We start from the raw sequence: 20,966 nt of genomic DNA, 5'->3' as shown, positions 1-20,966 counted from the left end.
AAAAAAATCCAATGGAATAAAGTATTTACCCAATTTAGAAATTAGATATGTGAAATTGTTAGAGTTTTCGGATAAATTCATATACAACGTTATTTACACACACAAAATATAACTTATATAAAATTGATGGATAATGATCTGTGTTCCTTTTGCAACTGTAATTATATGTATTTTGTAACTGTGAATCTGTTCATGGTTTTGTATGCAAGTTCAGTCATTTATGTGCACAACAGGTGAAGATCCTGGACTAGCACATTCTACACATTACATCGCAGGATAATTGGTTTGTATCCTCGCGTAACACTTTTGGGCTGGGAGTAGTGATTTTGGTGTTTTGGGGGTCTTTGAGGCATACCCGCTTGGCCCTATTGTATAATGGTGGTTCTAGAGCCTACAGCAGACCCCCTATGCGCTTTTCCCTGGGGGGTCCCATCATTTGGCTCCGTATGGTTTGTACCCGCGGAGCCGCGTTTGCTGTTCTGTCCGGGCACCTTCGCGTTGACAGTCAGACGTGTTTAGCGTTTCCCAGCCCAGGAGTGTTCTCCAGTCCTTGTACTTTTCTGTATATAAACCTGCGTCCTTACATCCAACTCAAGTCTTTGTTTTTTCTTGCAATGGTGCAGCATCTACTTCTGCTAAAGCATTATCCTAAAATAATGATGTGTGTTCCTTTTGCAACTGTACTTATAGCTAAGATCTTTTATATGTATTTTGTGACTGTGAATCTGTTCATGTTTTTTTGTATGCAAGTTCAGTCATTTAGAAAAAAGGAAGCCTTAAACTTGATATCACGAGACACACTAGTATTGTCTCTGGACTTAATACTGGTAACACTGTTGTGAACCATATTCTCCTAGCAGGTAAAAGATTTACTTATGTCCCAGGCATTAAACAGAAAAAGTTAACATTTGAGACCTTTTTGCCACGGTTGTCAAGGACATTTGTAAAACAGAAAATATATTGCTTGTAACAATAATACTCAATATTTATTTCTCAAAAATGGATGTATTTAGTAAACATACTCTGTTTGATCAAGAATCACATCATATTTGTTTTTTAGATTTAAATTCTACTCATCGTTTATTATTTTATTTTTAACAGCTACGTTTGAAACCATAGCAATCAATTTTATCTAATTTGATTTTGTTTTCATGTCTTCAAGTCACGTTCAGGGGTACCATTGATCGATTGAAGCATAACATAAAAAATTGTAATTACAATTCCGAATACATTATACACTTGTTTATACCCATATGTTCCCTGTTTTAGAATAATGACTCCTACCATGTACAATTTTGTTAATATCACATGCTGTTGTGTCATAGATTCCTTAATATGGTCTCTGTATACTATTGAAATGGAATAAAAACTGTTTGAAAAAACAACAACCATCTTTGTAACTGTTGTGAGGCGAGAGTGTTTGTTCGTTTGTTCAATTAACTTTGAACTAAAAACGTGAGTAACGACATTCTTAATCATATGGCACCCATCATTTGATACTTGACAATTTCAGGTAGAAAGTGTATAATCCCCGCATCGACGTTATCATGCATGACTTACACTCTGAGTAAAAACTGATCGTTGGTCGAAGCACGCGAGTTTTAAACTTGAGCTGAGTTTTGTGGCATATGTTACAGAAAATTGATAACATAGCATGACGTGTAATTGGCTTCACAGGTCCATAGAATAGGAGATAGCTTCAGTCACGTTCCACACTGCACATGTGTAAGGCACGCCTATAGTCAGTGTGTATATGGCACACCCATGATATCACCACACATGCTGCATATTATAAGGGGCTGTCGGGTGGCCTGGTGGTTAAAGCATTCGCTTGTCACGCTGAAGACCCGGGTTCGATTCCCGACATGGGTACAATGTGTGAAGCCCTTTTCTGGTGTCCCCCAACGTGATATTGCTGGAATATTGCTAAAAGCGGGGTAAAACCATACTCACTCACGCATGTCTTTATTGCTTTGATTGGTTGTTCTTTTTAGCCGAAGTCAGCTGTATGACGGTGATCTCTAGGCCTCGACCAGGCAATCCAATGAGAGTGCTTCTAACTGAAATTCGCAATACACACTACCGTATACGAAATAACATGGCAACGAAGCATGTTGGCTTTGTCTGCTTGTGGTTCTTCTTGCTAAACGATTTTGGAATTTTACATTGCGAGGAAAGGTGACGCATTGTTTAATATATAGGACACTGTGCCACAAGACCACCGAGGCGGTCCTGTACGTTGGCTACTTGGTGCAAGGTCACAACCTTTCTGTGGAATGACAATGTCTGAATTTTTATAGTGAATAACAGGATAACTTGAGTTTTACTTAGTATAATTAGCATGGACAAGGTGTTTTACGAGTTAGTGTCTTGATTGATTATCGGAGCGTATTGGTTGCTTTTCAACGAGTGCATCTTTTGTCTGAATGAGAATCATAACTAGCGATCTGTCCAATCTGGCCAAAATGTATTTTGAACCTGATTTGAATTTCGTATTGCTCACCACCGACAACATGTTGATTTTTTGCAATACTCCCAACATTATAATCTCTAGTTCTGATTATACCTATGACCTGACCAAGGCCTACCTCATCGAGTAATAGATGAAAGACAAATGCTGGCAGCTAGAGCGTATGGTGGTTCTATCCTTTCCATAAACAACAAGTAAATGCAAAGGATGGTGTTATACTACATGCATTTTATTACACCTTCACGCCTTGTAATCTTATCTGACAACATTCATTGTTGATCTCCGAACGATGGCGCAATAAGGTAGCCAGAAAATGACGTAAAAACCTCGTTAGATCTTCCAAACAAATATGAATTTGCTCCTTGGGATTGTACCCATACCTGGTCCCCCTTCTTCAGTTGTAGTATAGCGGAGTTGCTTGCACCGTCATTTTCATCACTGGAATGAGCATGAACACTCACAACAAGATTGTTGTTGTGCATGAGCTCCAGCCACAGGGATTTTTTCTTTTGAGTTAAAGCGTGGACTTGGAAGCTGTAGATCCCGCTCTGGGGACATTTGAACCTCCCCGTATGTCTGTCGTACGCCTTGCCGACGTTCAGGAATATGTTGTTGTTCCGAAGGACTTGTCCACGGGTAATCAATACATCATGCGACAGACCAGTTGAAAAGGCAATCTTGTACACTGGTTTACCCATCGCAGCTGAAACAAAATATATTTTTATTGAAAATAACCAACGATTTATTGGGAATTACTCATAATTTGTCCCGGGTAAATGAATTATCTATATCCCCTGCGTTTAGGTGCGCATTCAACTTGGATAGATAATATTTATATTCCGATTTTCGAGAATTTCAAACCAAAATTGAAGAAAAAGTATAACATTTACAAAAACCTTGTCGATCTTCTTTTATCCTGACAATAATTAGTATCGATTTCATAGCTTTTGGAAAAATAATTAAAAAATTAATAAACTTCACTAAAATCGCGCCATATCTGATGAATCAGCTTTGTAAATGATCAATGTATGATATTTGTGCAGATACTAGAACTTTAAGCATATCGAATGTTTATATCATAATATGTTGATTTCCACTTAATGGGATGAATTCTTATTGTTGAATGAGCGTTTCAGGATGCCAGTTAAGAGTTTTATATTACAGAAGATAAAATCAAGTTTTAGGGTCATATGAAACGACAATGAAATGGCTCTAGCTCTGCCACTTGGTTCATGTATCCATCATACGCTAAAGGTGTGGGGCGTTGCTCGTGGTATCAGCCACTGGTTTCTCTGACTCGATTATAATTATTTGCATCTCGCAGTGCTAATAACTTAAACCAATATATAACATGTAAAGGGAGAAGGGACCACGTTCGCCTAGTACATTAGATTTCTTTACATCCAAAGCCTCTTACATGCCTTTATCTGTACAGATTTTAATATTTAAAACTTGTATATCACTCGTATATCAGATTCACAAAGTAGAGTGAGTGAGTGAGTTTGGTTTTACGCCGCTTTTACCAATATTCCAGCAATATCACGGCGGGGGACACCAGAAAATGGGCTTCACATATCGGAAATCGAACCTTGGTCTTCGTGACGAGCGAAAGCTTTAGCTACTAGGCTTCCCGACCACAAAGTAGAACTTGTGCAACTTTAGTATCGATTATCAGCAAAAACAGGTCATCAGGATTGGCTTCAAATTTATTGGCTTTAATAGTTATCTTAAAACATAGAACAATATCTTCTAAGCCAATGTGCTTGCATATATATGGCCCCGAAACAAACTTTCATTAAAAGTAACTCCCAAGTACATTCCAACAGCTTCCGGTAATACCACTTTTCACTTATGCCAGGATACCCCCTTTCTTAAAAAATACACCTATTGTCTTTTACAAGTAAATAGCAAATATTTTCCTAAGACACCATATTTTCTATCATAAATAAGAACACCACCACAAGTGAACAATAAAGAGAACAAATGCACTATGTCTTGATATGAGTGAATGCAAAAACTACAAGATGATTCGATTTCCTGTGCTGTCTCACTAATGAACATCGAAAATAAATAGTGGCTGAGTACACAAACTTGACGAACACCAGTGCTACATTCACACACGTCTAACAAAGATAATTTACACATCATTGGACTTCAGAATAAATAGACTGAGCACATTTTACCATTTTGGATGAAACAGCACTTCTCTTTAGTACTGTCCACTATATTGTTCAAGTAATGAAACCAAATGCTTTAGAAAAATCAATGAATCGCTTTTTTCATTAAAACCGCTGAATAACAGATTAAATATATTATTATTGTTTGAGTATCCACTGCGGAAATCTGTATGCAATGCCACAAGTTTTTTATATACATCATCAGCCCAAAATCTTAAACAAGATTTTAGAATTGAAACATGGTAGCAAAATATGCTTAATATAGTAATAACCCTTTTAATATTTGGAGAATGCACATCCCCTTTAAAATATATAGTGGCTGAGAACACAAACTTGACGAACACCACTGCTACATTCAAACAGGTCTAACAAAAATAATTAACACATTATTGGACTGAGCATATTTTAACATTTTGGATGAAACAGCCCTTCTCTTTAGTACTGTCCATCTTGTTCAACAAACATTACCTGCGCCTCGGCACAGTAGCTGGCGTCACAGGAAAAATCAATAGGGTCGATAATGCGTCGGTGGAGATGACTTTCCCACGATTTTCATATTCATATTTCACTTTAATGATACAACGTCCGCCCGGAGAACGGAAGGTTCTAGGTTCGATGGTACTTGTTGTACCCCATTTCAGCTCACCACCTTTAATAATCTTCAATAGTTTCTAACTAACGATGTAAAACGAAATCTAATCGAATTTTGAGCTAATAACTTACATGGATCAAATATGAGCGACACCCGCCATTTCTTGTCACAGACAATGGGACTGTCTCAAACTATTTTGTAAATTATTTCAAATTCATACAAATGTGATTTAGCGATGCTCTGTTTTTCATTGTTTTGCTAGTGACACGTGCATCAACCTACCCTTGCCCATCGAAATGATCTTACATGTGTGACAACCGGTGACGACCAAGTCAACTGCATTCCTTATATACGGATGTTATAGTACGTTTTAGCATTGTGGAAAAACTACTCAAACGTGCAGGGTTGATGTGTATTTGAGGAAATTATGGATCCAATCAACAAGCACATGCTTATGTTTTCGTTAAAAAAAATCACGGCCAAGAAGGTGTAGCCGGGTGGTGGTGCTAACTCTGAATGAGTTATAGCCACATAAGTACCACCCACTTATAACCCCCCTTAGATTCATTCTATACATATATACATACATGTTCATCTATTATCACCATCACTTCATTCTGTGTTCATTATATGTTCATTATATGTTCATTATATGTTGTCCTTGTCTGCAGTTGAATGTCAGCCAACTAACACCAACCTGATACCCTTCTGCAGCCTCTGTAATTTCTCCAGCTTCACCTGGACTTCCCCCTATCTATTTTTAGACATGTCCACCACTTTATGTGACTGAAGCTTACTTACTTACTTACTTTGGAGATTTAACGTGCGCTTTCCGACTGATGCGTATTTCGCACACGTGTGACTGAAGCATCTTGACTTCCTTTTAATACCTGTCAGATGCTACCTTTCTTCTGATTGGCCCTTTGGTCCACTTCTTTAAACTTCCTTTCTCACCTGCCCTCCTCATGCATTCTGCATGAACTCTTTATGGAGGGAGGACTCTTGTTTACAGGTGAGAAACATTTCAATATTCTTATCTCTTTCCATCCTGCTTTAGAAACAATTATATTCATAGAAAGGGTATCACAGCTTTTCATTAAAGTAAAATATATTTAATTGCATTATTATTTAATTTGTCATATCTAAATATTTGCCAGCTCACACATTTTGTGTTACATTAATTGAGCACATGGTCTTCAACCATGTGCTTCAACCATGTGCTACCCAACATATCCTTATAAATTAATCTGTTTCCTTTTGGCTTAAATTAAATTATAACATATTCTGCATGAACTCTTTATGGAGGGAGGACTCTTGTTTACAGCTTCCCTCCCACCATCTACTACAAAAGAATAAAATCATCATCATCTTCAAGAACTGCCTCATGTTTTGACTAGCAGCCCAGTGGCTGGACACATCACACCACGCCCGGCTACAAAATGGCGCCCAACGTGGGGCTGCTAGTTTCATCAGCATCATCACTTGTACAGTGAGAAGAGGCAGTTCATCATTCATTAGATGGAATTCAACATAGAAGAGTTCATGCAGTTTCCAAGGACATCATATACACTTATGTGAATGAATAATTCATTCATCAATGTTTTATGAAGTGTATGGACCTTGTGACTTTTGATTTTTTGTGTTTCACAAATTCAGGACATTGACTTTTGAGCCTGACTTTCGAGACATTTGTGATCCACCCTATATATTTTGTATTTATCCTGTGATATATATTATATGTTTATCATGTTTATATTTGTTTGAAATTTATAATCCTATTGACTTTTACAGAGTATTGATTATATTATAGTACAAATTCTATTTCTACCACATTTCTATGTCTACAGTGTTTATTTAAATTATATATATATATAGTATAGATTCATTTTCATCTCACTGACAAGTTTATTCTGAAAAATTAATTGGAGTTCATATCTATTCAAAATTTCACCACTGATCAAAATTTCAGGTTAATATTACGTGTAGCTGGTAATTATTTGACTTTGATTCCAAATTTATATTTGAAATTATTTAACATTTAACTTAAACAGTTCAATTTCAAAATCCAAAGTTTGTTTTTTTTACTTGATATATTTTCTGTCAATACTTTTGATATTTGCATTGATACCCTTCTTACTTTACCTGTGTCAGACTCTATCCTCAGTACTTCTTTTTCCATGCTGTTCCTGCTGTCTTTCCTTCCGTGTGGACATATCTCTTCAGCAAACCACTAACATGTTTACCATAAGTATTTTGTCTTGTCTTGTGTTGTTTCTTCATTTCATCATATACCATATCCCATTATAGGCTTCATCACTATCATCCGTCATATTAGATCTTTTGTTTGAAATATTTGAACACCATCAGTGATTAGGTCCTCAGTATTTCCCTCAATTGCATCTCTATTATCTCAAGGAACAGTATATCTGTGATGTGAGATATTTGTATAGTTTCCCCTCATATGTAAGTTACATATGTGACAGTGGAGTTCAGTCAGTATCTACTGTTACATTTACTTTCTGTATGTACAACTCAGTTATTGCTGCATCTTGACTTATTTCCAGTGGTTGTCTGGTCTGTAGTACTTGCAGTTACTGCTTGTATCTGGGATGACTTTGTAGTTGTTGCCAGGTTAGTCTCACCCCGTAGCCTTTGCTTGCTGGATTATTTCATTTTCATTGGGATCATCTGGCTAGTGTTTCATTTTACCTGACCTCAGTACATGCATAAGTTGTCCTTCAGGTGACTACATCCTGATTGTTGTTCGGCTACTTGCATTGCTATTGAACTTTGTTGCTTACCTGGGGTAGTGGTTAGTTCCCCGCAGTTGTAAGTCTACCCATATCACACCATAGTCCATCTTGTATCCTTGCTTTTGTAGGAGCCCTGCACTTGGTTTCCTAATACTTAGGAGTTTTTGCACTTTGCGATCGCCTCGGTTCATAATATTGTTGTTGGGTCCCAACGTACAGGATCCTTGTTGCCTTTTTGGAGGTTTGTCATACTTGTATTATCATACACATCATGGCTCAGTCGGACAGTGATGTTAGATCACAGGTTGATCAGGTTGTGGATTTCATCCATCAGCTTGATCCCTTAGTCCGTACTAGTTTACTCTACCGTCTAGCAGATGACGCTAATCCACATCCACCTCAGACCACTTATGTAGCTGATGTTGGGTCTGGAGATACGTTGTTTCGGCCGCATGTGCCTCCACCTCCTGTGGATAGCCAAAGGGTTGTTCCCCAACCATATACACCTGGGCTACCGTCACTGCTAACACATTCACCTCTGGGGTCTCCTTTGTTGCCTGATATATGGTCACCCATGGAGCCTTCCCAGCGGACAATACCCCCACAAGACCATAGCCCTAGGATAGAATTGCCGAAATCTTTGCCTAGGCCCTACGGGTCACTCTTTAGCTATAATCAACCCCAGGGTTCATCAACCCCTTACTCACAGCAGTCGCGTGTCATTACACGTCCGACTGGGGCACCAAATGAGGCTTGGCCCAACAGACATGTACCCATGCCCATTCTATACCCTGGGTACACTCCAACTGCTCAGCCTAGTCAGTTCCTGGCAACTCCGCATTCCACTATGCCCATATCACACACCTCGTACATGCCAATTATCAATGCACCAAGTCCCCGGTTGTCAACATTTTCAGGGGATAGGGCAAAGTGTGATGTGAAATATAGTCAGTGGCGCCTTGAAATATTGGGGTGTCGACGTGAAAATGCTCACTCTGACACCGCCATATTCAATGCCATGCGGAGAGCAGCCAAGGGTTCTGCTGCAGATCTTCTCAGTGGTTTCCCTGCTGAGGCAACCCTTGATTCTGCCTTAGAGCAGTTGGACATTGTCTTTGGCAATGTGATGCCGGGCGAGATGCTCATGGAGCGCTTTTACACAGCTCGCCAGGAAATAAACGAGTCTGCTGCAGCTTGGAGTTGTAGACTTCGTGACTTGATCTCAAAGATCGAAGTCTCAGGAATGCTCCCACCAAATGCTGCCATGACCTTGCTTCGAAGCCGTTTCTGGATGGGGTTGTCCCAGGATGCTTTGAAGCAGGCAACTCGTCATCACTTTGACTCTGGTCTCGAGTACAGCCAACTGCTGCTTGCTGTACGTCGGGTGGAGGAGGAACTGCTTACCCCTAAGGAGGCACATCAGTGTCCCGTTACCACTCCTGTACCATGTGGTCGGGAGATGGAGGATGTGCTCTCTAGGCTTAAAGACCTTGATAAGAGTCTAAAGTCTATCGGGGACAAAGTTCACTCTCTTGAGCTCAGGTCTGCTCAAGCCTCCTCTTACAAACCACCCACCAGGAGTCAAGGCCAAGCTCCCTTCAGAGGTGCCCAGACAAATAAACCTTTAGTAAAGCAGGTCGGTGATAAACCCCCTCCACAACAATCATCAGTTTTCTGTTTTGATTGTGGAAGGCCAGGGCTCAAAAGGGGTCACCAGCATTGCCCTGCTTTAAACTTCTAAGAGTCCCAGTTATGGAGCGGTCTGAGGACTCTAACCAAAGCGCTCAACGAAAGGTGCCTTCCAATTTAGTTGGGCACCCAAACATTGCGCATGTGAAGGTAGAGGAGCATGCCTGTGATGTTTTGATAGATACTGGTTCAATGGTCACCACTATCTCTGAAAACTTCTACAGAGCTTACCTCCCTCACTTGCCACTCCACCAAATCAGCTCATTACTAGAGGTGCATGGAGCTGGGGGAGCCAAGCTACCCTATTTGGGGTACGTTGAGGCTAGGATTGCTATACCTCCTGACTTCATGGGTCAAGTAGTGGAGGTACCCGCACTCATTCTTGTGGTGCCCACTACCGACTTCACCTCTCAGGTACCTCTTATCCTGGGGACCAATGTCCTGCGTGCTGCTTGTGAAAGCAACCCTGGTGACAGGGTATCTAGGAGTTCTTCTCCTTGGACCATGGCTATTCAGTGGCTCAGTAGGCGTTGGAATGACCTGAACCGAACTGAGAATGTGCGGACAACTAAATCTATAACCATACCCCCGTCTTGCAACCAGATTATAACAGGTATTTGCAGGGGTAGTGCTCCACAGATTGGTATGGAGTTTTGTGCCACACAGTCCGTTCTTCCTGGTTCACTTACCCTCGTTACTGGTGTTGTTGGGTTTCAGTCTACCCACTCAACAACATGGGTCAAGGTTGAGGTCGCTAACCCGTCCACCAAGGCTGTTACAATTCCAGCCAAAACAGTACTTTGTCATTTGGAACAAGTTGCTGTGTTGGACGGCTTATCCCCTGAGGATGGCGTCAGTAATACTGGCTCTGTACCTACCAAACTACCAAAAGAGTTATTTGAACTGGACTCTCTTGGTGATAATCACACTCCAGATGAAATAACTCAATTGCGCTCTCTACTGAATGAGTTTGACGATGTGTTTAGCAAGTCTGATATGGACATGGGACATACTGACTTGGTCACCCATCGAATAGAACTCACAGATGAGACTCCATTTAAGGAAAGACATAGACGTATTCCGCCCTCTATGTATCAAGAGGTCAAGGACCATATAAAGCAGATGTTAGATGCTAAAGTTATCCGTCCATCTGCTAGTCCATATGCCTCGCCTGTTGTCCTGGTTCGCAAACATGACTCGAGTCTGCGCTTCTGTATTGACTATAGAAAATTGAACAGTCGCACAATTCGAGATTCATATGCTTTACCAAGGATAGAGGAAACTCTTGATGCTTTACACGGGGCAAAATACTTCTCTTGTCTTGACCTTAAGAGTGGATATTGGCAAGTCGAAGTGGATGAGGAGCACAAGGCCCGTACTGCCTTTACTGTTGGCCCACTTGGGTTTTACGAGTGTAACTCTATGCCCTTTGGACTGACAAATGCTCCAGCTACTTTCCAACGCCTGATGGAGAGGTGTATGGGCGACATTCATCTTCTCCAATGCCTCATTTATCTCGATGATATCATTGTGTTTTCTAAGACCTTTGATGAGCATCTTGAGAGATTACGAGCAATCTTTCAAAGATTGCGCAAGAACGGGCTCAAGCTAAAGCCGTCAAAATGCCAATTCTTGCAGACCTCCGTTAAGTACCTAGGTCACGTAATCTCCGAGGAGGGTATCAAAACAGACCCTGAGAAGATTGAAGTATTGAAGACCTGGCCAATTCCACGTAATGTCGAAGATGTTCGTCGTTTTCTTGGATTCTCCGGCTACTTTAGACGTTTTGTTCCAGACTACGCTAAAGTTGCCAAGCCACTAACCAGTTTGCTTGCTGGTCATGGCGGGAGATCCAAGCGCAAGATCAAGTCAAACCAACCATTTGTATGGGGGGATGCTCAACAGTCAGCTTTCAGGGAGCTTATTAGCAGGCTTTCTTGTGCTCCCGTTTTGGCTTTTGCTGATTTCACTCTGCCCTTTGAATTGCACATCGATGCAAGTGGGGATGGCTTGGGTGCAGTACTGTACCAATCCCAAGACAATCAAAGGCGAGTGATTGCCTATGCAAGTCGCAGTCTCAGCAAAGCCGAGCGCAATTACCCTGCTCATAAGTTAGAGTTTTTGGCTCTAAAATGGGCTGTCACCAAGAAGTTTCATGATTACTTGTATGGCAACTCATTCACTGTAAAGACTGACAATAATCCCCTCACGTATGTCCTAACTTCTGCTAAGTTGGATGCAACTGGGCATCGCTGGCTCGCAGAACTTGCTACTTATGACTTCTCCCTTGAGTATGTTCCGGGTGCAAGGAATGTTGATGCAGATGCTTTGTCCAGGTTGCCGCGTGAGTCCATGGACATTCAAAGTGTGTCTGCTCTCTGTAATGGGCAACTCATCTCATCATGTGCCGTGGAGACACTCTCCCTCAATCAGGAGGTGATGAATTGTATGTTGGCGGTCGATGGTATGGAACCTTCTGACGTTGTCGCTAGCCAACGGATGAGAACATATCAGCAAGCTGATTCCTCAATCTGTTCGATTTTGGAACTCATCCGTAATGGTACGCGTCCAACCAAGGAGGCTCTCAAATCCATGGACCGGGACACTGCATCCATTCTCAGGCAGTGGGACTCACTCACTGTCAAAGATGGCCTTCTCCACAGGCAACAACTTTCAGATGGTGTAGTACCCTACTATCAATTGATTGTTCCTCAGTCTAAAAGAGATGAGGTCATTACCCATCTACATGACGGCATGGGACATCTTGGTAGGGACAGGACAGTGGCTCTTCTCCGGACACGGTTTTACTGGCCGGGAATGATCACGGATGTGGAGAAAAGGATTCGCTGCTGCCAGAGGTGTATACTTCGTAAAGCTCCTAACCAAACTGAGCGTGCACCATTAGTTAGCATCCAAACCACTCAACCTATGGAGTTGGTGTGCATGGACTATCTCAGCTTGGAGCCCTCCTCTGGTGGTTATGAGAATATCCTGGTCATTACGGACCATTTCACCAAATATGCTGTTGCCATTCCCACTCGCAACCAAACGGCACGTACTACAGCCAAAGTACTGTTTGATCACTTCATTGTTCACTATGGCATTCCAGAGAAGTTGCACTCTGATCAAGGCCGGAACTTTGAGAGTGATATCATCAAACAGCTGTGCAGCATATTGGGTATTCTCAAAACGCGGACCACACCGTATCATCCAATGGGTAATGGTCTATGTGAGCGGTTTAATCGGACGCTCTTAGGGATGCTCGGCACTCTGGAGGAGCAGCAAAAGGCAAAGTGGAAAGATCACCTTTCTCACTTAGTTCATGCCTATAACTGTTCCCTCCATGAGTCAACGGGGTTCACTCCCTACTTCCTCATGTTTGGCAGACAACCTAGGCTGCCTGTTGACGCTGCTTTTGGTACATCACTGGCCAATATTTCATCACCAGCTTATACACAGTTTGCTGCTGATCTAGAGCGCAAATTACACACTGCATATGAGCTTGCAGCTGCAAACCTTGAAAGGGCTCGGGCTAAACAACGCAAAGCCTATAATCTTAAGGCACGCGGAGCCACAATCAAGGTTGGTGACGTCGTATTGGTGCGTAACGTCAACATACGTGGGAAGCAAAAACTGGCTAACCGGTGGGAAGAGGAGTATTACGTGGTTGATTCTCAACCTCATGCCGACATTCCTGTGTTTAAAGTTCATAAGGAAGGAACCAGAGAATGTCGTGTACTCCACCGTAATCTACTCCTTCCCATTGGTACGAATGGTCAGCCCATACCCAGGCCACGGCGCACACCATCGACATCGACGACGACGATGACGACTGCTACTACTTCAACACCATCTTCTGGCGAGCTTAAGGACACAAGTACTGACACAACACTGGAGATCTCAACAACCAACATGGATATTGAGAGTTCTCCTTCTCCAGTGTCGGTATCATCCCCAGTGTCAGCAATGCCACCAATCAGCCCGCCATTTGCAAGTGTGTCACCAGTAGTTTCACCATCCACACCAGCACCAACTGCACCAACCAGTTCTATCCCTGGCTCAGGACCGTCAACTCCACCGCTACCACCTCGGCGAGTTGGACGAACCCGAACAAAGCCAAAGTGGATGACAGATGGGCAGTTTGTTGTAAAACAAAGTGTCTGGGTGTGAGGAGGTAATTATACATTGCCGCTATTTAATGGCGAGGTCGCCATTTCCCAAAGTGGGGGTGTATGTAGCCGGGTGGTGGTGCTAACTCTGAATGAGTTATAGCCACATAAGTACCACCCACTTATAACCCCCCTTAGATTCATTCTATACATATATACATACATGTTCATCTATTATCACCATCACTTCATTCTGTGTTCATTATATGTTCATTATATGTTCATTATATGTTGTCCTTGTCTGCAGTTGAATGTCAGCCAACTAACACCAACCTGATACCCTTCTGCAGCCTCTGTAATTTCTCCAGCTTCACCTGGACTTCCCCCTATCTATTTTTAGACATGTCCACCACTTTATGTGACTGAAGCTTACTTACTTACTTACTTTGGAGATTTAACGTGCGCTTTCCGACTGATGCGTATTTCGCACACGTGTGACTGAAGCATCTTGACTTCCTTTTAATACCTGTCAGATGCTACCTTTCTTCTGATTGGCCCTTTGGTCCACTTCTTTAAACTTCCTTTCTCACCTGCCCTCCTCATGCATTCTGCATGAACTCTTTATGGAGGGAGGACTCTTGTTTACAGGTGAGAAACATTTCAATATTCTTATCTCTTTCCATCCTGCTTTAGAAACAATTATATTCATAGAAAGGGTATCACAGCTTTTCATTAAAGTAAAATATATTTAATTGCATTATTATTTAATTTGTCATATCTAAATATTTGCCAGCTCACACATTTTGTGTTACATTAATTGAGCACATGGTCTTCAACCATGTGCTTCAACCATGTGCTACCCAACATATCCTTATAAATTAATCTGTTTCCTTTTGGCTTAAATTAAATTATAACATATTCTGCATGAACTCTTTATGGAGGGAGGACTCTTGTTTACAGCTTCCCTCCCACCATCTACTACAAAAGAATAAAATCATCATCATCTTCAAGAACTGCCTCATGTTTTGACTAGCAGCCCAGTGGCTGGACACATCACACCACGCCCGGCTACAAAGGGAACAGAATTTTGAGTCTACCCTTCAGATATACAATTCTACAGAAGGGTCGTTAAATACGCAGGTTGATTTTTGCGTGTAGGCATACAGTAAGTGGTTCCTCATTATGTAAGCATCACGGAAATATAATTTCCTATGTTAAACACGAAAACATATACCTTGGTGTGTGTTTGAGTACAGCTTACATAATGTTACAATTCATATGAGTAAGGTCACCGCTGTTGGCAGATTTAACCGATTTTAACTTGCCCAAAAGTATCACAAACCATATGAAGACTCGTGATTTGTTAGTCATCTTTGAATGCAGGACCAATGAATACATACTGATTATGCATGTAGCCGTTTTATTTAATTAACATTTTCCTTTGTGTTAACAGGTATTAAGAAGAAGGCGGTGGGCACAGTGTAACACTATAAGTCAAAGTACCTACTAATTTTTTTATCATATACAATCCGCATATCAACAAAGGATACCCCTTATGGAATATAAGTATCTTACTTACTGTTTAGGGGGACCCTCTCGATGTTCAATCAGCACCGTTGCATATAATTGTAGGTAAGTTATTTTCCACTTACCCGCAAGGACCACCAACACAAGGAAGATACTGCATAGGTTCATCTCTGAAAGTGTTAGGTATACCTTCGTGCAGAGATGGTTATAAAGCATACAGGTGTGAAAGTCATTAGCATGGGTATACCAGGATATAGATACAATCACTGCAACATGTGCTCGTGTCTGTCAGTGAATAGAATACGTATGTAATTACGTATGGGAGTATGGCGAGAACTTACTGCCACGTGAATTGAAACAGTCAAAACAAATTCATGAAACATTGTGCAATTCTTGTAAATCAATGTGTTCATGAAATATGGAGGCATGTAGAAGTAATACAAGATCCCGTCTGTATCCATACCCCTATTGCCGCCACACACAAAAATTACGTATTTACTTATTTTATTATGTTCATGTCACCAGACGTGAACGTAGGTTCATTACATATATACATGTACATACATGTACATATACATATTTACGGGCACGGGTGATCATGACCAAGTCGTCTAAGGCGCCGCGATTTGCTGTGTGGAGTAGTGTCCCTCGTGCACGCCAGAAACCTATGATTATGGGTTCGAATCCCGGTTCGCCCCGATTATTACCCCCTAAACACCTTCAGCGTCTGGCCAGAAAGTGTCGTACAACAAGCGCTCGCCCAGCATGCATACGATTTCTAATTTGGTCTGGTCAGCAACGTGAACACCGATGGCCTGGCACGGGTGCACAACGATTTGATAGGGCCTGGTTTCTGATTAGTCGACCCTGGCTTTTTTTGTGCAGGGCCAATCATTAACACTTTGTATCTGCATGCTGAGCCTGGGAATGCTTTCCTTTTGTCTTCATGTCCACTGCGGACACATACCAAATCTGTCAATTTGTCTGCCTACTTCCAACACTGTTTCCTGACTCGTGATATTCAACTGAGAAAAATTCTGGACAATAGTGAGTGCACTGTCTAGAGTAATAGGGCCTATTATCAATTGTTGCTGTCACATATTTTGACCGATTGAATTACCTTTTTACCCAATCCTGTGTATATCAATATGTGTTGTTAATTACTCAACGAGGTGAGGTGAAATCGGGTTTAACGTCGCGTCCAGGATTATTGCACTTATATTAGCGACGTGCATGCACGTGAGAGTGTGGCTGCTTGTACTAGTCCGGACTGATGCCGATTTATAGTGCCGCAGTTTGACATATATACCCCACTCAGACACGGCATACTGACTCCGAGCCGACCAGTCCTTGTTTTAGCCCCTTAATGCCGAGCGTCAGACAGGGTAACAACAAGTACCATCTTTTAATGTCTTTTAGGATGACGCTTCCGGGGATCGAACCCCGGACCATCTGCTCTCCGGGGGGACGCACTACCACAAGAACACGGAGGCGGTCTTAATTACTCAATGTTCATTTGATATTTACTCAATTACAATTAACATGTATTCCTGGACTTGACAGTTTTCGGGTTAACCGTGGCGTTTCAACTTGCAAACAGGTAACACTACGTTAAAATGACTAAAATTTACAGGAGGTAAACTGAACTACAACACAAAACAATGAGAAAGGAAAGTTTAATAGATGAATTGGTAACATTCGAAATCACCCAATCTATGTTACATAAAGCTGTTTGATTATTTCTTCTAACAAGTCCAAGCAGACAGCCCGTTTGTTTGGTGCTTCTAATTCAGGGCAACAGAGCCAGTGGGATATCACTCGCAATAACACCCCAATGGGATCTGACCCATGAAGATCCGGGGTAGAATACAGGTCTTTAGCAACCCATGCTTGGCGTAAAAGGCAACTATGCTTGTCGTAAGAGGCGACTAACCGGATCGGGTGGTCAGACTCTCTGACTTGGTTGATGCATGTCATCGTATCCCATTTGCGTGGACCCGTGAAGATTCAGGGGTAGAATAGGTCTTCAGCAACCCATGCTTGCCGTAAAAGGTGACTATGCTTGTCGTAAAAGGCGACTAACGGGAAAGGGTGGTCAGGTTCGCTGACTTGGTTGATGCATGTCATCGATCCCAATTGTGTGGATCGATGCTCATGATATTATTCACTGGATTGTCTGGTCCAGACTCGATTATTTACAGACCGCCGTTATATAGCTTGAATATAGCTGGAATATTGCGGCGTTAAACAACAAACTAACGAACCAACTGTATATATTTATATTATCGGTAGAAGCCCATCAAAGCCGGGACAACCTGAAATGACGGATGTAATGTCTAAATGCAAGGACGCGGGGCGGTACACCTGCCACACAGTGTGACAAAGAGATAACAGACACGCATGCAGGCACGCTGCACAATGTTGAAGGGGTGGATATTTATTTACATTCTGTTAACGTGATCGTGTCATCGTGTTACAACGCATCCTGCTAACCGACCGCCTCAGTGGTCTAGTGGAAGACCGTCCGCCTGGAGAGCGGAAGGTCCGGGGTTGGATCCCCGGGCGCGTCATACCAAAAGACGTTAAAAGATGGTACTTGTTGTTACCCTGTCTGGCGCTCGGCATTAAGGGGCTAAAACAAGGACTGTTAAGCTTGGAGTCAGTATACTGTGTCTGAGTGGGGTATTCATGTTAAACTGCGGCATGGTATCTCAGTGAGCTAGCACTATAAATCGGCATCAGTCCGGACTAGTACAAGCAGCCACACACACGTACATGCAGGTCGCTAAATAACTGCAATTATCTTGGACGATTTCATCCATCACATCCTGCTAACCCGTGCAGATCCAGGATAGAAAAGGGCTTCAGGAACCCATTCTTGCCGTAAAAGGCGACTATGCTTGTTGTAAAAGAGGCGCCTGTAAATAATTAAGTCTGAAACAGACACCAGTGATTGACATCATCAACAGGCTCGCTGACTTGATTGATGCATGTCATCGATCCCAATTGCGTGGATTGATGTTGATGATGTCAATCACTGGATTGTCTGTTTCAGACTTAATTATTTACAGACCGCCGTCATATAGCTAGAATATTGCTGAGTGTGGCGTTTAACAACAAACAAACCAACCAAACAAACATTAACTCTCCTACCACAAAATTCGCCATTGAAGTAGCAATATGGGCAAACCACAGATATTTCACAAATCCGAAAAAACTCCAGTCAGCCCTGGGCGGAGTAGATCAATGATGCAATAAATTGGGGTTCACCCTTTCAAGTGTAAATACTATGAGAGTTCTATTCAAACGCAGGTTAAAAGATCCTGTGATATCCCGTCTATACAAAAAAGGCAAACTAATCAAATCAGAAAAATCCGCAATATCTATAGGGGTTACCCTAGATCAACACCTCACTTGGACAAAACATATAGAATATGTGGAAAGTGGATATATTAAAGACCTGAATGTATTACGGGCAATTTCAGGTACATCTTGGGGCACAACCAGGGACACTCAGCTGGACCTCTTCAAATCACTTATCAGATCAAAAATGGTTGATGGTTTTGAGGCATTTCACTCAGCATCAAATACTGTCTTGAGCCGCTAGACAAAATACAATACAAAGTCCTAATGCTGCCCACAGGTGCAGCAACGGGTTTTTAACTAGAAGCACTGCAAGTAGAAACAGGAGAAATCCAATTGAAACTAAGAAAAGAGCAGGCAATATTTTCGTTCTGCGGACGAACATCAAAAGCTTTGGTGAAAAAAATATAGCGAGACAAAAACACCCGAGTTAAAGCCTTAGCACGGAAAACTCCATCACTAAAGCCACCTGTGATATTAGTAAGTGAACACATCCAAAGTCACAATTATGATGACACTCAGCCACCAGAAAGATATTACAAAGGGTTACAACCTTCGTGGACTTTAAAAACTCCCACAGCTGACAATGTTGTAACATCAGAATTCACTAAAAAAAAAACCTACAACGATCTGTAGCTATCACTAAAATTGAACTATCTGGGATGGATACTAGAATACCAGCAACAACAGTGCTGGTTACAGGATCAATATCCACAGCTCCAAACACCAAGAATATTCGCCTTGCCCGATGGTCAGCCAGTATTCACTGCTGTATTGGAGGCAACTCATCATGCACTCAATGTCATACCGGAACTACCGAAAGCAAAGGCAGCCACCCTATCAGCTTTGCTACGTGCACTTTAAGCCATCAGCGACAGAAACTCAAACTCCAGGCCAAACAGTCAATAATATTCTATACGAATATACAACAGGTGGAGCTGTGTTGGATCACCTCTCACACATATATTAATGGATATGAAAAGAGCAGACACACTGGCAAAGCTAGCGCAACATAAAGCGGAAATACAGCCTGTTCCCTTATGAAAACTAATGATAAAAAGCAAAATCAAAGTTTCCATATCCCAGAGATGGCAAGCCCAGAGGGACGCAAGTAAGATCTGCAGATGGCTGTACACATTTAAACCCAAGAACCACCAAAAGCCATACTCATACTCAAATGAAAGGAAAGTTGAAATAGCCATCTCACGCCTCAGACTCATTCACAATAAGCGCCATGACAAGGTTTGTCCATCTTGCAGTCATACTTAAATCATTGCTCGCTTGTTGCTGGAATGTCAAGACCATGCCCCAGCCCGGGCTCGGTTGAAACAAGAATTGCAGTTAGATCCGCTATATGTCGTAGATCTCCTAAAGCCAAGAGATGCACTAGCGAGGAGCAAACTGACTCTAATAATAAAATTATATCAATTTTCGAAAATAGAAATAATATCAATACAAAAACAGAAATTCTATGAATAACAAAACTCGCAATAGATATGTGTAACCTACTCATACAAGAGTCCCAAAGAGGGAGAGGTTCAGCCGAAATTGCTAAGGCAGAAGCCGACCTCTTAAACACTTAATTAAGGCAACAACAACAAGAATGGTTCTGTAGTTTGACGATGGCTAACCCACAGCGTGTCGTGCTCGTTGAATCAAAGCGAGTTGGGAGAGAGGTCTTACTCAGGTATAGACTGAACAACTGACGACTTAAATGCATATGCATAAGTGTGTTACTTCTGGCTGTCCTGGTAAATGCACCACTGTTCATGCATATGTCAGGAACGAGTCTCCGCACATTCATCCGCCAGAAAATGACAAACAAACAAGATTTCTGAGTACCCTGCGTCAGCGTGTGGACACTGAGTCCCTGCCTGTTCCTCGCATATGTGATGAAGATGTATCAAGATTGGCCCGTGAAGAAGCTGCTGTTCTCCAGTCACATCAGACCTTGCGCCCTGGCTTGTATAGGAGATGACAGAAGAATATCCGAGTCCTGCCGCATTCCCCTGCAGCAGTTGACCTTCCCATCCATTGGACAAAAAACTTTACTGCAGACAACAAGAGCTTTCTCTGTGTCAACGATGGAAGTGATGACCGTATTCTCTGCTTTGCCTCAGATGACCAACTTCAACTTCTTCAGCAGCTTGACCTCATATACAAGGATCGAACATTTTACTCTTATCCCCTTTGTGGGTTCCAAGATGACACAACGACTGGGCATGACACATGCCTACTAGGAGGATCCAGACCCGAACCGTTTGGTGAGACGTGCCACCACTTTAC

The 20,966-nt window shown here is 41.9% G+C and overlaps 1 protein-coding gene across 1 annotated transcript in view; it reads right to left on the bottom strand.

Annotated features, from left to right (window-relative positions):
- The window catches only part of LOC125378300 (complement C1q tumor necrosis factor-related protein 4-like), a 28,150-nt gene extending 12,656 nt beyond the window's left edge, over positions 1–15,494 (bottom strand). Inside the window, exons 1-2 of the mRNA XM_048393765.1 lie at positions 15,443–15,494; positions 2,742–3,173 (exon numbers count right to left, since the gene is read on the bottom strand). Of these exons, the coding sequence (XP_048249722.1) occupies positions 2,742–3,173; positions 15,443–15,485 (475 nt within the window). The 5' untranslated portion in view covers positions 15,486–15,494. The remainder of the gene's footprint in view (positions 1–2,741; positions 3,174–15,442) is intronic.
- Between the last annotated feature and the right edge of the window lie 5,472 nt (positions 15,495–20,966).

The sequence above is a fragment of the Haliotis rufescens genome, unplaced genomic scaffold (assembly GCF_023055435.1).
Source record: "Haliotis rufescens isolate VD_foot unplaced genomic scaffold, xgHalRufe1.0.p SCAF_12, whole genome shotgun sequence".
In the NCBI taxonomy this organism is placed as follows: domain Eukaryota; kingdom Metazoa; phylum Mollusca; class Gastropoda; order Lepetellida; family Haliotidae; genus Haliotis; species Haliotis rufescens.
Note: the sequence above shows the minus strand (reverse complement) of the source record. Positions and strands in the feature narration are given on the sequence as shown.